The 18,599-nt window shown below is 41.7% G+C and overlaps 1 protein-coding gene across 1 annotated transcript; it reads left to right on the plus strand.

Annotated features, from left to right (window-relative positions):
- The first annotated feature begins 17,039 nt into the window (after positions 1–17,039).
- Positions 17,040–17,975, plus strand: LOC120857388 (olfactory receptor 6C68-like). The gene has a single exon (XM_040232828.1). It carries the CDS (start codon positions 17,040–17,042, stop codon positions 17,973–17,975), a length of 936 nt encoding a protein of 311 aa, XP_040088762.1.
- Positions 17,976–18,599: the final 624 nt, after the last annotated feature.

The following is an 18,599-nucleotide window of genomic DNA, read 5'->3' on the forward strand; positions in this document are numbered from 1 at the left end:
CAGTCAGTATCCTTGGTGTTCCCTCACTGCATATCTCTAGTTTCTGCCTCCATTATCACCTGGCCATCTTCTTCCTCCATGTCTCTGTCTTTATATCATCTTCTCATTATTTGTGTCTGTCTTGCATCCAAATTTACCCTTTTAATAAGACCACTTGTGATACTGGCACAGAGCCCAGCCTAATGACCTCGTCTTAACTTGGTAGAAGGTAGGGCTGGAGAAGCGGAGCTAGGGCTAGAGCCAGGTATGAGATAGGGTTTCTCTTCTGCTCAGAGGCCATCACTGCCTACTGGGAGCTGGGTCAGGTCCCAAGTTCCTGACGCAGAAGGCCCAAGGGTCAGGCCTTAGCTGGTTCACTCCCTGTAATTTTGGTCTTGTTCCTCTTCCATTCCGACCCAGTTCTGCATGGATCTGTCTTGCAACCTTGGCTGTACATGACTCCTGCCAGTCTCCAGTTAACCTTCAGAATGAGAATCATTCTATATGTGGTGTTTTCAATGTGATCCTAGTTGGGGAGGTGAGTTCCGTGGCTTCCTAACTTTGCCATCTTGAAACACAAGCTTGAAACATTTTTAAGTTTGTATTTCTATCCATCCTTGCCAACACTCATCATTTTTGGACTTTTTTGAAGATTAGTCATCCTGAAACCTAGGAGGTCTTCCAGGTATTGCTATGGATACTTCTTATTTTAAATGTAAGCAATAATTTGAGAATGAAAAATAAGTTATTCCTCATTAAATTATTTTTTATATTGGTTTTCACCTATAGAGACTTTCTAATTCCATCATTACATCTATGCTTGTTGGTTCACATGTGACTATAAGAAAAGTTTTTGTAGTTTTTGTATATTTCTTCATTTCACATCATATTTTTTATCTTATTCTATGAGGTATAAAGCTTTGTTTCTCATATGATTCTCATTTTGTTCTACATGTGTTCAACAAGAAACCCTTTAAGCTTGTGCTCTGTCTTTTTGATAAGCTTCCATCATTTAAAAAATAATTTAATAAGCTCAAGAAGTTTGAAACCACATCCTGTGCTGAATTCTAGATATTGTTTCCAATCCACTTCAATCCAATGTATCGATCCAGAGTTCAGCTGAAAGAAGAAAAATATATTTGGTGTGGGAGTAAACAAAACTGATGCTGCATTTGTGAAAATATTTAAAGAATTCAAGTAAGAAAGTGTCACATTAGCCCATGTACCTATTGACATTAATCTAGGACAAAGGAGGCAAAATATATAACAGAGAAACAATTGCATGTAAAGACTGAAATTATAACATTCTCTAATGCCACACACAAAGTAGTATTGAAATGGATTAAACACCTAAGTGTAAAACTGGATACTATAAAACTCCTAGAGGAAAACATAGGCAGAATACTCTGACATAAATCACAACAAGATCTTTTAGACCTGTCTCCTGGGGTAATTAAAACAGAAACAAAAATAAACAAATGGAACCTAATTAAACTTAGAGCTTTTGCCCAGAAAAGAAAACCACAAGTAAGACGAAAAGACAACTCTCAGATTGGGAGAAAATATTTGCAAATGAACCATCACAAAGTACTGACCTCCAAAATACTCAAGCAGTTTATGCAGCTCAATATCAAAACACACACACACAAAAAAAAAAAAAAACAATGAGCAGAAGACCTAGACAGACATTTCTTCAAAGGCAACATACAGATGGCCAACAAATGCATGAAAAGATGCTTGACATCACTCATTATGAGAGAAATGCAAATCAAAACCACGGTGAAGTGTCACATCACCCCAGTCAAATGGCCATCATCAAAAGAATCTACAAACAATAAATGCTGGAGAGAGTGTAGTAAAAAGGGAAAACTTTGCTCTGTTGGTGGGAATATAAGTTGATACAACCGTTATGGAGAATAGTATGGATGCTTCTTAAGAAATTATGAACAAAACTATCATATTACCAACAAATTCCACTACTAGGCTTATACCCTAAGAAAACCAAAATTCAAAAAGACACTTGTACACGACTATTCATTGCCATACTATTTAAAATAGCCAGGATATGGTGGCAACCTATATGTCCATTGAAAGATGAATGAATGAAGAAGATGTGTACACATATACAATGAAATATTACTCAACCATGGAAAAGAATGAAATTGGGTCATTTAGTGATGTGGAAGAACCTAGACTCTGTCAGAGTGAAACAAGTCAGGAAGAGAAAAACTAATATTAATGCATATATGTGGAATCTAGAAAAATGGTACTGATGAATCTATTTGTAGGAGAGAACTAGAGACACAGATATGAAGAATGAACATGTGGACACAATGAAGGAAAGAGAGGGTGGGACAAATTGAGACAGTAGCATTAACATGTATCCCCTACTATGCATAAAATAGGTAGCTAGTGGGAAGCTGCTATACAGCACGAGGAGCTCAACTCAGTGCTCTGTTGGGCAGTAGGTGAGGATGGGGGTTGTGGAAAGAGGCTTAGGAGGGAGGAGATAGCTATGCAAGCTGTTGTCCTGTAGAAACTAACACAACATTTTAAAGCAATTATACCTGATATAAAAAATAAAATTTTTTTTTAAAAAAAGATCAGGTCAGCTGAAGTGGTTAGTATCCTCCAGGAAGGGCTGCTAGAATCTAAATCAGGACAGCTGGAATCTGAACAGAAGTTCACCATGTATCTTTGGCTAACTGACTGACTGAACACATGCAGAGCAAGTGTAGTCCGTGTTCGATTGGCTGAAAGTTTGACAGAGATAGTAGGGGCTGAATAGTCAGTGGGCTTGGTGTTTTGGCCCAGCCAAAGTAAAGACAACTTATGAATATCTTCTCAACCACAGGCTTCCAGCTGAACACTGGGAGAGCCACTTAAGAGTCAGGACTACATTCTGGGGCAAGTGTCAAAAATATTAAAGCCTAAGGGTAGAATCAATCCACACTTCTCATAAGCAAAGTTTTATTGGATCATGTCCACTCCAACTCATTTGCTTAATATCTAAGACTCCTTTTAACAATAAAGTTGAGCAATTTTAACAGAGACCTCATGGCCCCAAAAGCCAAAACTGTTTACTTTCTGGCTTTTTACAGAAAATGTTTGCCCACCTCTGGTGTGGACTTCCCTAGTGGCTCATCAGTTAAGATTACACCTGCAGTTCAGGAGAGTGGTTTGATCCCTGTGTTGAGAAGATCTCCTGGAGGAGGTCATGGCAGCCCACTCAAGTGTTCTTGCCTGGAGAATCCCATGGACAGAGGAGTCTGGTGGGCTACAGTCCATAGGGCCACACAAAGTCAAACATGACTGAACTGACTCATCACGCACACAGTATAGAATTTACTTTTGCATTTTGTATTATTGGGAAAGAAATAATGAGAGGGAGTTTTCTAAGCAGCTAATGTTCTCTTCATCTCCCCAGATTTTTTCTGGGGGCTAATTCTTACACTTTTTTTTCATTGCTTTGCTCAGCTGTTGCCATACCCTCCTTTAGGGGATCTTCCTGACCCAGGAATCAAACTCCTGGTGTCTCCTGTGTCTCCTGAATTGCAGGTGGATTCTTTACCAACTAAACTCATGGACCAGCTAGAAGAATCCAATTATCCCATCCCTCTATAATCTTCCCCTTTGCTCCTGAACACTTTGAAGGATGAGAATTTGGGAAAGACTGTTTATTCTGTCCACCTAGAGCTCACACTAACAACTATGCTGCTGCTGCTACTGCGTCACTTCAGTCGTGTCCAACTCTATGTGGCCCCATAGATGGCAGCCCACCAGGCAACCCCGTCCCTGGGATTCTCCAGGCAAGAACACTGGAGTGGGTTGCCATTTCCTTCTCCAGTGCATGAAAGTGAAAAGTGAAAGGGAAGTCGTTCAGTTGTGTCTGACTCTTAGCGACTCCATGGACTGCAGCCTACCAGGCTCCGCCGTCCATGGATTTTCCAGGCAAGAGTACTGGAGTGGGGTGCCATTGCCTTCTCCAAACCACTATGTTAGGTAGTTAGAACAGGAAAAAGGAGTCCAGAATGGCGGTGGCTAAAAGACAAGGAAGGGAAAAGTCTATGAAAATAGAACAAAGGAAGATCGGAGGACTGGAGTGAGGACCTCAGGTAGAACAGACAGCACTCCTGGCTAGCCCAATTTACATAGGGCAGGCCCAGGGGGAGGAGAAAAACATATTAAAAAGGAGCCAAAGGGACGGGGGTCTCTCTCCTGCTCTCTCCCGCTCTGTCCCACTCTTCCGCTCACTCTCTCACTCCCTCTCTCTCTTCTGTTCATGTCTTTTGGGTCGGCATGCTCTCACACCTTGAGAATGTATTTTCCTTTATTTTCTAAATTAAATTCAGCTGTAACACTGAACTGTCCAAGAGCTGTGACACGGTCTGTCTGGGGGCTGTAATGCTGGCCCGTCGCTTCAAATTTTTGTTGTGATGAGACAGAAACGAGGAAATTACACACTCCCCTGACATCTATGGTGTCCTGACTCTGATTTAACCTGGCTGAAACAAGCTTGTCATGGCCCCTACAAGGAGGAGGCCAAGCACAGCAGGAGACCAACTCGGTGAAATCTCCCACAGTGGAAGCTGAACACGAAGAAAACCCAGTGCAGGGGAAGTGACAAGAAGCCCAGCATGCTGGAAACCAGGACAGGGAAAAACGAACTCAGGAGAAAGCTCACACAGCTCAGTCTCACATTCCAGAAGACCTCCGGTTAAAGTAGGCGGTCCTCGCTCCTGTGGCTGGAAGGACATATGCCTAGCAAAATCTTAATTCCTTTACAACCTCTTGTTTCTTGTTTCCTTGAAACACCCCGCCCCCCCCCCCCCCCCGTGAACAGGCAAGTGTAAGTGGGTGCAGGCAAGTGTAAGTGGGTGCAACTGAGGGACTCTGGAGAGGGTACTTCACAGTATGTCCCAAAGGTTCCACTATCTGCTGAGCCCCAGTAGCTGTTACCCAAGCCAGTTGGGGTTCTCCTATCCTTACTCTTCTTTGTGCCAAGGATCAGGCCAATGAAAACTGTGAGCACAGGTCAGGTATTTAGCAGATTTTCTGGAAGATTATGAAGGGGATTCCTCGGCAAGTTTTTCCTACTGCTTTTTCCTTCCATCCTCCAGCTCCTCTCTCCTGGAACTTGAGCCCAGCCAAAACCCTTGATGCCTGGCTTCAGGACTTAATGAAGCTCAGGCTCTGACATCTCATTGCAAAAATTCAGTTAGAGACACAGTGATAGGAAAGAGGTGGATTTGTTTGGATTCAGAGAGAAGCACACTCTGCAGGGTGTAGGCCATCACAGGGGGCAAGTGCTTTGGCCATGGAATGTAGTGTGGCTTTTGGAGCTGGGTGAATTCATTTGCTAATGAGTGGGAGGATCATCCCAACCATTGGGGAAGCACCCACTCCTCTGTCTTTTGACAGTGCCTTGGAACTGTTCTGCCACCACTGAGTATGTCATTTAGCTTGTAGATTGGGGATTAAGGTTTACTTGAATTTGACTTGTCATCTTGGATCCATTTGATTTTAATTGGTTTATATTATGCCCTTCTGCTATGTCATTCTTTCAAAAGTTGTGCCCTGCCCCCTTCCCTCCTATTTCATGCTCTTTTCCTGAGCCCCATCAGGGCCCACAATGTTGCCTCTACAATCTTCTGGAGGGACAACCAGAAAATAGCTGGCCCTTGGGAGGGAAATACTGTACAATATCCAATCCCTCTAGATAATCAGGCCTTCATCTTCCGTGTTTCCTACAACATGTGCAACATCAGCATCTCTCAGTGAACCTGCTAGGGTGGGAGACAGGCACACAATGCTTGTTAGAAGTCCATCTATTGGCATCCCTTCAAAGGCAATTGGGCTTCCAGGGATAATGTTTGCCACTTTGGGAGTTAGCCCTGCAGGCTGTTTGGGCCCCCACCCTTACCATCCTTCTCCTAAAGTTACAAGCATACCCCTGGATCAAATCTCCACTCCACTTTTATGAACATCTGGTTTGTTGCCTCTTATCAATTTGTTCTTAAGCCAATTACTAACTCCTACAACCAGGACCCTGCCCCCTTGTGGGCAACATTGCTCCACCCCACTTATTATTAAAATACTCTTAATGCCCCTAACAGCGCCAGATAACCCACTCCTTGTCATTGCTTCTGTTATTATTACCTAAAGTGGGTCTATGACAATGGAATGTTTACCATTGGAGACACCCTAAACTGCTCTTATAGAGGACTATGAGAGGAAATCAGTGACTTACGATCCCTTAGAGTAGTAAGAGGATAAGGCTTATGACTGTTTTACCTGGTTCCCAGTCTCTGGGCACAGGCTTGGATTGCTTTACATCATGATATCTATTCCCATCTGTGGTGAACAAACTGGCAATAAATTAAAATTACAACCCCTTAATCCTACCCAGCACTGGTCATGCTGGAGACCTTTGGGATGCCCAACTCCAGCCCAGGGGTTTCAGGAGGTCGACCTGCCTAGATCTGCCTAGGGATCCAGTTCCCAGGAGGTTGTCACACCTCAGCCTGCTTGGGGATCCATCAGCCCGGGATCCCAGGAAGTCGACCTGCCTCAATCTGCCTATGGATCTGGTCTCTAAGAGGTTGTCATGCCTCAACCTGCTCAGGGATCCACCAGTCTGGGGGTGGGGGGAGGGGGCGGGGAGAGAGGGGTGGTACCAGGAGGTCAAAATGCCTTGACCTGCCTAGGGATCTGGTCCTCGAAAGGTTGTCACACCTCACCCTGCTCGGGGATCCACCAGTGCAGGAGTTCCAGGAAGTCAACACACTTCGACCTACCCGAGTATTCAGTCTCCAGGAGGCTGTCATGCCTCAGCTTGCCTGAGGATCTGCACCCTGACCCAGGGACACCTGGCTCTCAGGTTGCAACAGTACTGGGTAGGATAAGCTTCAGAAAGACTCACCCTTAAAGAAGTCCACCCATGGAAACAGAAGGAAGCCTATTACTTGTGGGACTGTGCCCAGTCTCAGCAATAACTCAGGAGCCCAGTGAGAACCCCATTGCCTTTCTGGAAAGGCTAAAAGATGCCTTCCAAAACTTTACCAATCTGGACTTAGACTCTTACAAGGGACAGGTGATTTTAAAGGATAAATTCCTACCCCAATGTGCATCAAGATAAAGTTACAACAGCTACAGCAGCAGGACCCTGTTGCCTCTTTAGATGAGATGGTCCAGACAACCACCAATACAGAGAACAGGAGAGGGAGGCCAAGGCCCAGGAGAGGAAGAAAAGGAAAAAGACAAGGGATGCCCAGATGCTGGCCATCCTCCAGGGAAGTGCTATGGCAAACCCCAAGTCCTTGAAGGACAAAGCACGAGGCAAATACCTAATCTACAGACAGGCGGGGCATTGGGCCAAAGAAAGTCCAAACCATGACAAATCTCCTAAAATGGCTTGCTACAAATGCCACACCTGGGACACTGGGTGGCACTTTGCCCTTGGGACCCAAGAGCCTCAAGGTCAAGTGTCAAGCTTTCCTTTACGATGGTTCAACAGGACTGAAACAGCCCACTCCAGCCAGACTGCCTGTCACAGATAACTATCATGGGGCTGGAGTGAAGGGTGCAACTGGATGTGGCAGGTAGGTCCGAGAATTTCTTGGTAGACACAGCGGCTACCTACTCTGTCCTGACCTCCTACTCCGGAGCCTTCTCCTCCCAAACCTGTACCATTTTGGGTGCTACAGGAAAAACAATTACAAAAATATTTACCTGAGCACTTGTTGCTGGGATGGACAAATATTTTCCCACCAGTTTCTAGCGGTCCCTGACTGTCCTCCCTTATTGGGAAGAAATCTCTCCCTGCCTTTGAAATCTTGCAGCTATTGCAGTCCTGATGGAAGATGCTTTAAAACTCTCTTTTAAGGGCAAACTACTTTTACTAGTCACCAAGTGAAACCACTCCTAAATGGGAGAGGCCTGTTATGGATGTCTGAGCAAAGAATCCTCAGATATCAAGTAGTGCTGATGGAAAATCCAGGCCTCACTATATCCCCTTGTGAGATTCTTAACCCAACCACCCTCCTGCATACCCCCGAGGGCTCTCTCCCCTTTCATTCTTGCCTAAAAACCTTGGGCCACTGAACAAAACCCTGTGAGGGACTTTCAGAAGATCCTCTGACTAATCCTGAGGAAATATGGTACACTGATGAAAGAAGCTTTGTCTTGGATGGAAAAAGAAGAGACAAATATACAGTAGTCTCCAATTTTGAGACCACAGAGGCTAAACCATTGCCACCAGGTACTTCAGCCCAATTAGCTGAGCTCTTAGCCCTGAATTCAGCTTTAGAGCTGGGAAGAGGAAAAAGAGTAGCCATTTACACTGACTTCAAGTATGCCTTTCTGGTGCTACATGCATATGCTGCTATTTGGAAAGAAAGAGGCCACTTGACAACCCGAGGTTCCCCAATCAGATATGGTGATCAGCTCCTTAGACTCTTGGAGGCAGTTCATCTGCCCCTGAGGTTTCAGTCTCCCACTGTAAAGGACAACAGAAAGGGTCATGGAAGTGGTACAAGGGAACCAGGCAGCCAATTAGGCAGCTAGGAGAGCAGCATCACAGAACAATGACCTAATAGGGGTTGCCACCTTAGTTCCAAGGACTAATTTGCCAGAAACTCTTTCATATACTGAAGGTGAGCCTCAAAGCTAAGAGTGAGGGCTTTCAAGAAGATCATATGGGGTGGTTCCAAAAGGAGGGACTCCTTTTTCTACCTGAGAACATCCAATGGAAGTTAGTTAACTCCTTACATGCCACCACTCATTTAGGAGAAAAGGCCCTCCAAAGATTACTAGAAAGGTCCTTCAAAGGAACAGGCCTCCAAATGACTATAAGGCAAGTGGTCTCCTCTTGTCCCACTTGCCAATTAAACAACCCCCAAGGAGCTCGAAGACCCCATCTGGCCCAGCCTATCCAACAACTTGGGACCTACCCAAGAGAGAATTGGCAGATGGACTTTACCCAGATGCCTGTTTCTCAAGTGTATAAATACCTGTTAGTCATGATAAATACATTCACAGGATGGATTGAAGACTTTCCCACTCAGACTGAGAAAGCTGAGGAGATGGTTTAAAAAAAAAAAAAAAAAACTGCTCCAAGAAATCATTCTGAGATTTGGTCTGCCCAGGTCATTACATAGTGACAATAGGACATCATTTACTTCTAAGTTCCCACAAGGGGTCTCTAAAGCATTCAGTTCAGTTCAGTTCAGTTCAGTTCAGTTCAGTCGCGCAGTCGTGTCTGACTCTTTGCGACCCCATGAAATCGCAGCACACCAGGCCTCCCTGTCCATCACCAACTCACGGAGTTCACTCAGACTCACGTCCATTGAGTCAGTGATGCAATCCAGCCATCTCATCCTCTGTCGTCCCCTTCTCCTCCTGCCTCCAATCCCTCCCACCATCAGAGTCTTTTCCAATGAGTCAATATTTCACATCAGGTGGCCAAAGTACTGGAGTTTCAGCTTTAGCATCATTCCTTCCAAAGAAATCCCAGGGCTGATCTCCTTCAGAATGGACTGGTTGGATCTCCTTGCAGTCCAAGGGACTCTCAAGAGTCTTCTCCAACACCACAGTTCAAAAGCATCAATTCTTTGGCACTCAGCCTTCTTCACAGTCCAACTCTCACATCCATACATGACCACTGGAAAAACCATAGCCTTGACTAGACAGACCTTATGCCATTATCTTCATTTTCTGAATGTTGAGCTTTAAGCCAACTTTTTCACTCTCCACTTTCACTTTCATCAAGAAGCTCTTTAGTTCCTCTTCACTTTCTGCCATAAGGGTGGTGTCATCTGCATATCTGAGGTTATTGAGATTTCTCCCGGCAATCTTGATGCCAGCTTGTGTTTCTTCCAGTCCAGTGTTTCTCATGATGTACTCTGCATATAAGTTAAATAAGCAGGGTGACAGTATACAGCCTTGACGTACTCCTTTTCCTATTTGGAACCAGTCTGTTGTTCCATGTCCAGTTCTAAGTGTTGCTTCCTGACCTGCATACAGATTTTTCAAGAGGCAGGTCAGGTGGTCTGGTATTCCCATCTCTCTCAGAATCTTCCAGTTTATTGTGATCCACACAGTCAAAGTCTTTAGCATAGTCAATAAAGCATACAAAAGAAATGGAAAAGAGCAAAATGGCTGTCTGGGGAGGCCTTACAAATAGCTGTGAAAAGAGAAGTGAAAAGCAAAGGAGAAAAGGAAAGATATAAGCATCTGAATGTAGAGTTCAAAAAAATAGCAAGAAGACATAAGAAAGCCTTCTTCAGCCATCAATGCAAAGAAATAGAGGAAAAGAACAGAATCAGAAAGACTAGAGATCGCTTCAAGAAAATTAGAGATACCAAGGGAACATTTCATGCAAAGATGGGCTCGATAAAGGACAGAAATGGTCTGGACCTAACAGAAGCAGAAGATATTAAGAAGAGGTGGCAAGAATACACAGAAGTACTCTACAAAAAAAGATCTTCATGACCCGGATAATTATGATGGTGTGGTCACTCATCCAGAGCCAGACATCCTGGAATGTGAAGTCAAGTGGGCCTTAGAAAGCATCACTACAAACAAAGCTAGTGGAGGTGATGGAATTCCAGTTGAGCTTTTTCAAATCCTGAAAGATGATGCTGTGAAAGTGCTGCACTCAATATGCCAGCAAATTTGGAAAACTCACCAGTGGCCACAAGACTGGAAAATGTCAGTTTTCATTCCAATCCCAAAGAAAGGCAATGCCAAAGAATTCTCAAACTACCGCACAATTGCACTCATCTCACATTCTAGTAAAGTAATGCTCAAAATTCTCCAAGCGAGGCTTCAGCAATATGTGAACCATGAACTTCCAGATGTTCAAGCTGGTTTTAGAAAAGGCAGAGGAACCAGAGATCAAATTGCCAACACCCACTGGATCATAGAAAAGCAAGAGAGTTCCAGAAAAACATCTCTTTCTGCTTTATTTCTAAAGCATTGGGCATTACTTATTATCTCCATTGTGCCAGAGGCCTCAGTGTTCAGGAAAAGTAGAAAGAGATAACCAATTCTTTAAAATCAGTAATAAAAAAGATAACCCAGGAGACCTCCCTGGAATGGAAGGAGGCTTTACCAATAGCTGTCCTCCACACCCATATAGCCCCTAAGGAGCAGGTTGGTCTTAGTCCTTATAGATGCTATATGGGAGACCTTTTGTTTATGTCAATGACCTCTTCCTAGATCCAGAGGCTCAGACCTTCTGGTCTTATACCATGGCCATTGGGCAATTCCAACAGGATATATGCTTGTAGAGTGTCAACCAGGACCCAAAGATTCTAAAGAGTCACCACTATATGCTCCAGGGACCCAAGTCCTAATTAAAGTCTGGAAAGATGGGTCCCCAAAGACTCAACTCCAGCCCACATGGAAGGGCCCCTACTCTGTAATACTTTCTACACCCACAGGAGTCAATGTACCAGGACATGACTCCTGGATTCACTACTCACAAGTCAAGCTGTGGAAGAAAACAGAAGAGGACACTCAATACACCTGTGAGCCCCTGGGAGATCTCAGACACCTATTCAGAACTACAGATGAGTGCCATTTTAATGAACACACCCAAAATCAAGTTTCTGGGGATAAGATTTCTCAGGACTGCTCTAAAGAGCCAACACAGCTTGGCAGGGGGTGCACTCTAAAACAGACATGAGATAAATCTTCTGATCCCTGAACTAGGAGGAACTTGAGCCACCTTGAATGAGACGTGTTGTTTCTGGGTAAATACCTCCAGCTAAGTTAAAGAAAGTCTCACAGTCCTCAAGAAAAACATTCAGACCCTCAGGACCTCAAAGAACGAGCTGGAGAGTTCTCGAGCTACCAGCTCTCTTTGGGGGATCCTCCTGGTGATGGAAGTTTGGAGTTGGCTAATTCCCCTGCCAGTCCTTGTTACCATCATATTGATGCTGCTAATGGTTGCTCCATGCACTATCAATTGTCTAACCTGTTTTGTTTCTGCCCAGGTCAACAAGCTACAACATGTAGTGCCAGTTCAACAAGGATATTTAAAACTACAGCTGACCACATAAAATACCACTCACCCTTAGAAGGACTCTGAGGCCTGAGACTAGCAAGAGAGGGAGGCCCAATGCCCCTCCCCATCCCAGTTCAGCAGGAAGTAGCCAGAAAGACCTCGACACCCCTAATCCCAAAGAATTGGGCCTCTTCTTGAGGGGGGAATGTTAGGTAGTTAGAATAGGAAACAAAACAGTCCAGAATGGCAGTGGCTAAAAGACAAGGAAGGGAAAAGCCCACGAAAATAGAACAAAAGAAGATCTGAGGACTGGAGTGAGGACCTCAGGTAGAACAAACAGCACTCCTGGCTAGCCCAATTTACATAGGGCAGGCCCAGGGGAGGAGAAAAAATATATAAAAAGAGGAGCCAAAGGGCCAGGGGTCTCTCTCCTGCTCTCTTCTGCCCTCTCCTGCGTGGGCGCTCTCTCTCTCACGCACTCTATGGGAGGGGGTGGGGCGCGCTTTCCCTCTCTTCGCATCTTTTCGGTCAGCATGCCTTAACGCCTCAAGGATATATTTTCCTTTATTTTTTAAATTAAACTGAGCTGTAACCTGGAGCTGTAACACTGATCTGTCCGAGAGTTGTGACACAGTCTGTGCAAGGGCTGTAAGCCTGTCCATCACTTGAAATTTTTGTTATGACGAGACAGAACTGAAGAAATTACACACTCCCCCTGACATCTAAAGTTAGAACCACTTCAATGTTTTATCACATATGGGGAACTAAATTGCTTTGCCACTTAATAGAAAATTTTGTTTAGCACATAAATTCCTATAAATATTGAATTTCACTTCAACCTTTCCTGAGAAAAATGGATTTATTTACAACTCTCATGGTTATATATGTGTAATTCAGAGTCAAGTCACAGGAGTATACACCCTATGTCTACTATTCCTAGTTAAGGCACCTGCATCATCTGCCCATCATTTGACTAAAGTCTTTCATGTGCCATAAATGTAAGCTATTGTCCCCACAGCTGGACAATGTCTCCCTGGTGCCATTTAGCTGAGTCATCACAATGCAGCATGCCCTGCATTTGCATAAAAGTAGCCTTTCATTTTCAGCCAAAGTCACCTCAACCTGAAGAGACACAGGGCACAGAATATAGAGTGCTGCTGCTGCTGCTAAGTCGCTTCAGTCGTGTCCGACTCAGTGCGACCCCATAGATGGCAGCCCACTAGGCTTCCCCGTTCCTAGGATTCTCCAGGCAAGAACACCGGAATGGGTTGTCATTTCCTTTTCCAATGCATGAAAGTAAAAAGTGAAAGTGAAGTCTCTCAGTCGTGTCCGACTCTTACCGACCCCATGGACTGCAGCCTAACAGGCTCCTCCATCCATGGATTTTCCAGGCAAGAGTACTGGAGTGGGGTGCCATTGCCTTCTCTGAGAATATAGAGTAGGTTCTCAATAAATATTGATAATAAATTAACAGTGTGTTTTACAAAATGTAAAAAAAAAAAAAAAAGAAGTGATAGTAGCTGGAGTATACAAATAAGAAAGCATTCAATGAGATAAGTGCACATTGCTAGCTTTTTTCTTAAAGTCACACACCCTCTCAATAGCCTATCGCTATAGCAGTATTGGTTTTTGATTCTCTGATTCCTATAATCATTGTTGGAAGCAATTCTTCCCAGGATCCTCTATAGATATTAGACTAAGGAAGTCTAATTAGACTAAGGAAAACAAAATTATGAACTGAACTCTCTATCAATCATCTATTTTTGTGTAGTTGCAGAGAACTCTTTCTGGTACAATGATGCTAAGACTTAAAAACAAAAAAAAATATGAAGATCATCTATCCAATCACATTCATTCTAATGATTTCTTCTCCGAGATTGAGACCAAGTATATCTTTAATACATCTAGTGTGAAATATACATCAAAAACTATGCAAATATGAAAGCTTTTCGACCTAAAACTAAGAATGCTTCCTTTGGTCTTGGGTACATAAGCAATCACATGTATAAAGATATATAAAAACTTAGAGCAACATTTTTATTATAAAAAGAAGAAATAGAAACAATAGAAGTTTCCAAACTCATGGTACTTATTATCAAAAACATTAAAATTACATAAATTCTCTCATGAAAAATTACTATTAAATATCTATATGAGAATAATTAAAGATAGATTGCATGTAAATGGTAAATCACAATAATTTTTACAAATATACTTATGTACTTTTGCTTGAGTTGGAATATCTCTGACATTACTTTTATAAAATAATCTGTGATGGTACTCTCTATGTTACTCTTTTTTCCTTTCTACCTTCATATTTTTCATAATATCCAGGAGATACTTAAGAAAGTGTCAAAAGGCTTCTTATGCCAATTGCATTGCCTTACTACTACTGCAAGGAAAACATCAAATATTATATCATTTGACTTCTATTATCCTGCACCATCTTGGTGTGTCTAATGCAATTGTTGCTTTTTTTTTTTTTTTTTTTTTTTTGTTCTCAAAGGCACTGTCCTCACTGCTGCCTGTGTGAGGTTGGATGCCAAAATTTTTATCCCTTAGTGACTTTTAAACCTGGGTCTCTAAGGACTCTTTTGTTTGTTGATTCTATTGACTATTGCTATAAGTGGGATACATAAATTAGCCATAATATTTGGTGCCAAATACATTTTCCTGATTAATAAGCTCAGCAGATCAATTATCCCTAATTAATCACCTCTGGTACACCTAGCCCTTTAGACAAGACATTCTTTCCTTTTAGCTAGCAAGAGAAGAACATATATTCTTGGAGTAAAGTAGCATAGGGCCTCTCACAGAGGAAGCTCTGTGTGGTATAGGAGGGCTCTGAGCATTTTCAGAGATTTTCTAGCTGAGTGTGGTTCCCTGAGAAAACTTAGCAGTCACACGTCTCCTCTAGCATATTCCTGTTCAGTGTGTGTATCTTCAAATAAACTACCAACAGGTGCCATGAAATAATTTATTGCTTAAAGGGTAAGTATGAAAATGTTTGCTGCTTCCATTATATACAAAATATGTACATGTATATTCTGGCCGAAAGTGGGAGGTGGATGAGGAATGTTATGATAGATTTCTCTAAGCAAAGTGTTAGAATTTTTAATTCATTTTTTAAAAACTTTTATTAGAGTATAGTTGATTACATTATTGTGTTAGTTCCTGCTGCACAGCAAAGTGAATCAGTTACACATATACATATATCCACACTTTTTAAGATTATTTTCTCATATAGGCCATTGCAGAGTATTTAGTAGAGTTCCCTGTGCTATACAATAAATCCTTGCTACTTATCTGGGCTTCCCTGGTAGCTCAGCTGGTAAAGAATCCACCTGCGATGAAAAAGACCCCAGGTCAATTCCTGGGTCAGGAAGATCACCTGGAGAAGAGATAGTCTACCAACTCCAGTATAACTCCAGTATTCTTGGGCTTCCCTAGTGGCTCAGTTGGTAAAGAATCTGCCTGCAATGTGGGAGATCTGGATTTGATCCCTGGGTTGGGAAGATCCCCTGGAGGAGGACGTGGCAACCCACTCCAGTATTCTTGCCTGGATAATCCCCATAGACAGAGGACCCTGGCAGGCTACAGTCCATGAGGTCGCAAAGAGTCGGACACAACCAAGCACAAGCTCATTATCTATTTTATATATAGTGGTGTATTTATGTCAGTCCCAATCTTCCAATTTATCCCTCTCTTCCATGTAATACTCAAATAGCCAAACACTGCAATGAATACTAATGTTAGCATTTGACAGGAATAACCCAGTCATTTTTGTAGAATGTTGGCTCTTAGAAACCATTAATAGGATTTTTGCTGAATATTCAGAAATAAAATCCCTAAAAAAACACAGACACACAAAAAATAAAATCCACTGTACACCTGTACAGGTGTACAGATCAATAGCAGAGATTTTATTCATTTTTGATCTTTTGCAAAATTAAAATATTTTGTGAAAGTTAAATTCTTAAAGCAGATTTTAGTCAATTTAAATATGTGATCATTAATAAACATTTAATATTTATGTTAGACTGAATGCAGATAAAAGCAAAAGATTGATTTTTAAAGATGAAATTGTTTTAAGACCCAAGCAAAACTGAATCAAATATGAAGGGAAATACTGGTGGTGAAACAGGACTTTAAAAAGACAGAGATTCTCATTATGAGTTATGGTCACCAACAGATGACAATGCACTGTCCAAGAAGGTATCAGTCTTCCATCAAATTTTATCTACTCTGAGCCTCAATTAATATTCTTGTCTGTGATGGGGCTCTGTCAGCTGTGGACATTTCACCCAGTCGACTAGACCAATAGTAGAAGAAGACAGGATTTACTTGCTTAGAAAAAAAGAGGGAAAGACATTGTTCAAAGCTTTGTGAAATAAGTTAAACAGAGAAAGAAAAACACCCTATGGTGTCAACTATATGTGGAATCTAAAAAAAAAAAAAAAAAAACTTCTAAAAATATAAAATTGGACTGTAATTCAAAAATTCAGTTCAGTTCAGTAGTTCAGTCATGTCCAACTCTTTGTGACCCCATGAACCACAGCACTCCAGGCCTCCCTGTCCATCACCAACTCCCAGAGTTTACCCACCCTCATATCCATTGAGTCTGTGATGCCATCCAACCATTTCATCCTCTGTCATCCCCTTCTCCTCCTGCCCTCAATCTTTCCCAGCATCAGGGTCTTTTCAAATGAGTCAGCTCTTCGCATCAGGTGGCCTAAGTATTGGAGTTTCCACTTCAACATCAGCCTTTCCAATGAATACCCAGGACTGATCTCCTTTAGGATGGACTGGTTGGATCTCCAAATTAACATTTATAAAATAATTTCCTTTGGTCATTATGTATAAATAGACTGGGTAGCTCAGCTCATTGTAAAATAGGAAATGTATCATTCAAATCAGTAAGTAAAAACCATGGATGCTGGATGAGGCAAATAAGCAAGAGAGTGTTCATTATTGGCTGATGTCATTGAATTCTGCAATTCAAATCTCTCTGACATTTACAGGTAGGTTTGGCAAAATCCAGGAGTCAATAATGAAAAACCACACCACTGTAACAGTATTCATTCTTCTAGGACTGACAGAAGACCCTCAGTTGCAAGTTTTGCTTTTTATTTTTCTATTTCTCACCTACATTTTGAGTATAACCGGAAATCTGACCATCATTACCCTAACATTGGTAGATCCTCACCTTAAAACACCCATGTATTTTTTCCTCCAAAATTTCTCTTTCTTAGAAATCTCATTTACAACCTCCTGTATTCCAAGATTCCTATACAGTATATCAACTGGGGACAGAACCATTACTTATAATGCATGTGGGATTCAATTATTTTTTACATATCTTTTTGGGGTAACTGAATTTTTTCTCTTGGCATCCATGTCATATGATCGCTATGTGGCCATCTGCAAACCCTTGCATTATATGACAATTATGAGCAACAAACTGTGCAAAACAATGGTCATCTGCTGCTGGATGGCAGCACTTATGACTATCCTCCCACCACTCAGCTTAGGTTTTCATCTGGAATTCTGTGATTCTAACGTCATTGATCATTTTGGCTGTGATGCATCACCTCTCCTGAAGATCTCATGCTCAGACACATGGTTAATTGAGCAGATGATAATAGCCTGTTCCGTACTGACCTTCATCATCACTCTCATATGTGTAGTTTTCTCCTATATATACATCATAAGGACAATTTTAAAATTCCCTTCTCTCCAGCAAAGAAAAAAAGCCTTTTCTACCTGTTCTTCCCACATGGTTGTACTTTCCATCTCTTATGGCAGTTGCATCTTCATCTATGTCAAACCATCTGCAAAAGAGGGAAATATTAACAAAGGTGTGTCACTGCTTATTTCTTCCATATCACCAATGCTGAATCCTTTTATATATACTTTGAGGAATAAGCAAGTTAAACAAGCCTTTAATGACTCACTGAAAAAAACTGCATTTCTCTTAAGAAAGTAAAATAAACATGTTGATAAATCAACTGAAAGGATACACATCTATCTTATCATTTACACAAAGCCAAGAAACTATATTGTAACTTCTTAGCTTGTAACCAAGCAGATTGACTTCAGAACCATTTAATCTTTAATTTTCCTTTCCATTCATATACTAAACAACTAACTATTGAATATTGCTTTATGAGGAACAAAATATATCACTCATAATTCTTTAATGAGAACCTACCATCATCACGTCATTCCTTTTACTTCTTTAAGTGATTTTCCCAGATATTTCATAATACTGGTATAGGGAAGCCATTTTTATTGAATTATAATTGATGTACAGTATTTGTTACTTTCAAGTGTACGACAGAATGATTTTATATTTTTATACATGGTAAAATGATCACCACATTATGTCTAGCTACAATCCATCTGTTGATTCTCCAGATATCAACATATTAATAAGGGAAGATTATGAGGAATGTTAAACCAATATAGTCAACAACTTAGATGAAATAGAATAGTTAGTTAAAAGATAAAATTTGAGAAGTAACCCAAAAGTAAACAGAAAATATGGGTACTTTTCAGTTTTAGAAATTGAATTAATATCTAAAAATCTTTTCCCAAAGAAAACATCAAA

This window comes from Oryx dammah, unplaced genomic scaffold (genome assembly GCF_014754425.2).
Source record: "Oryx dammah isolate SB20612 unplaced genomic scaffold, SCBI_Odam_1.1 HiC_scaffold_29, whole genome shotgun sequence".
Classification (NCBI taxonomy): Eukaryota; Metazoa; Chordata; class Mammalia; order Artiodactyla; family Bovidae; genus Oryx; species Oryx dammah.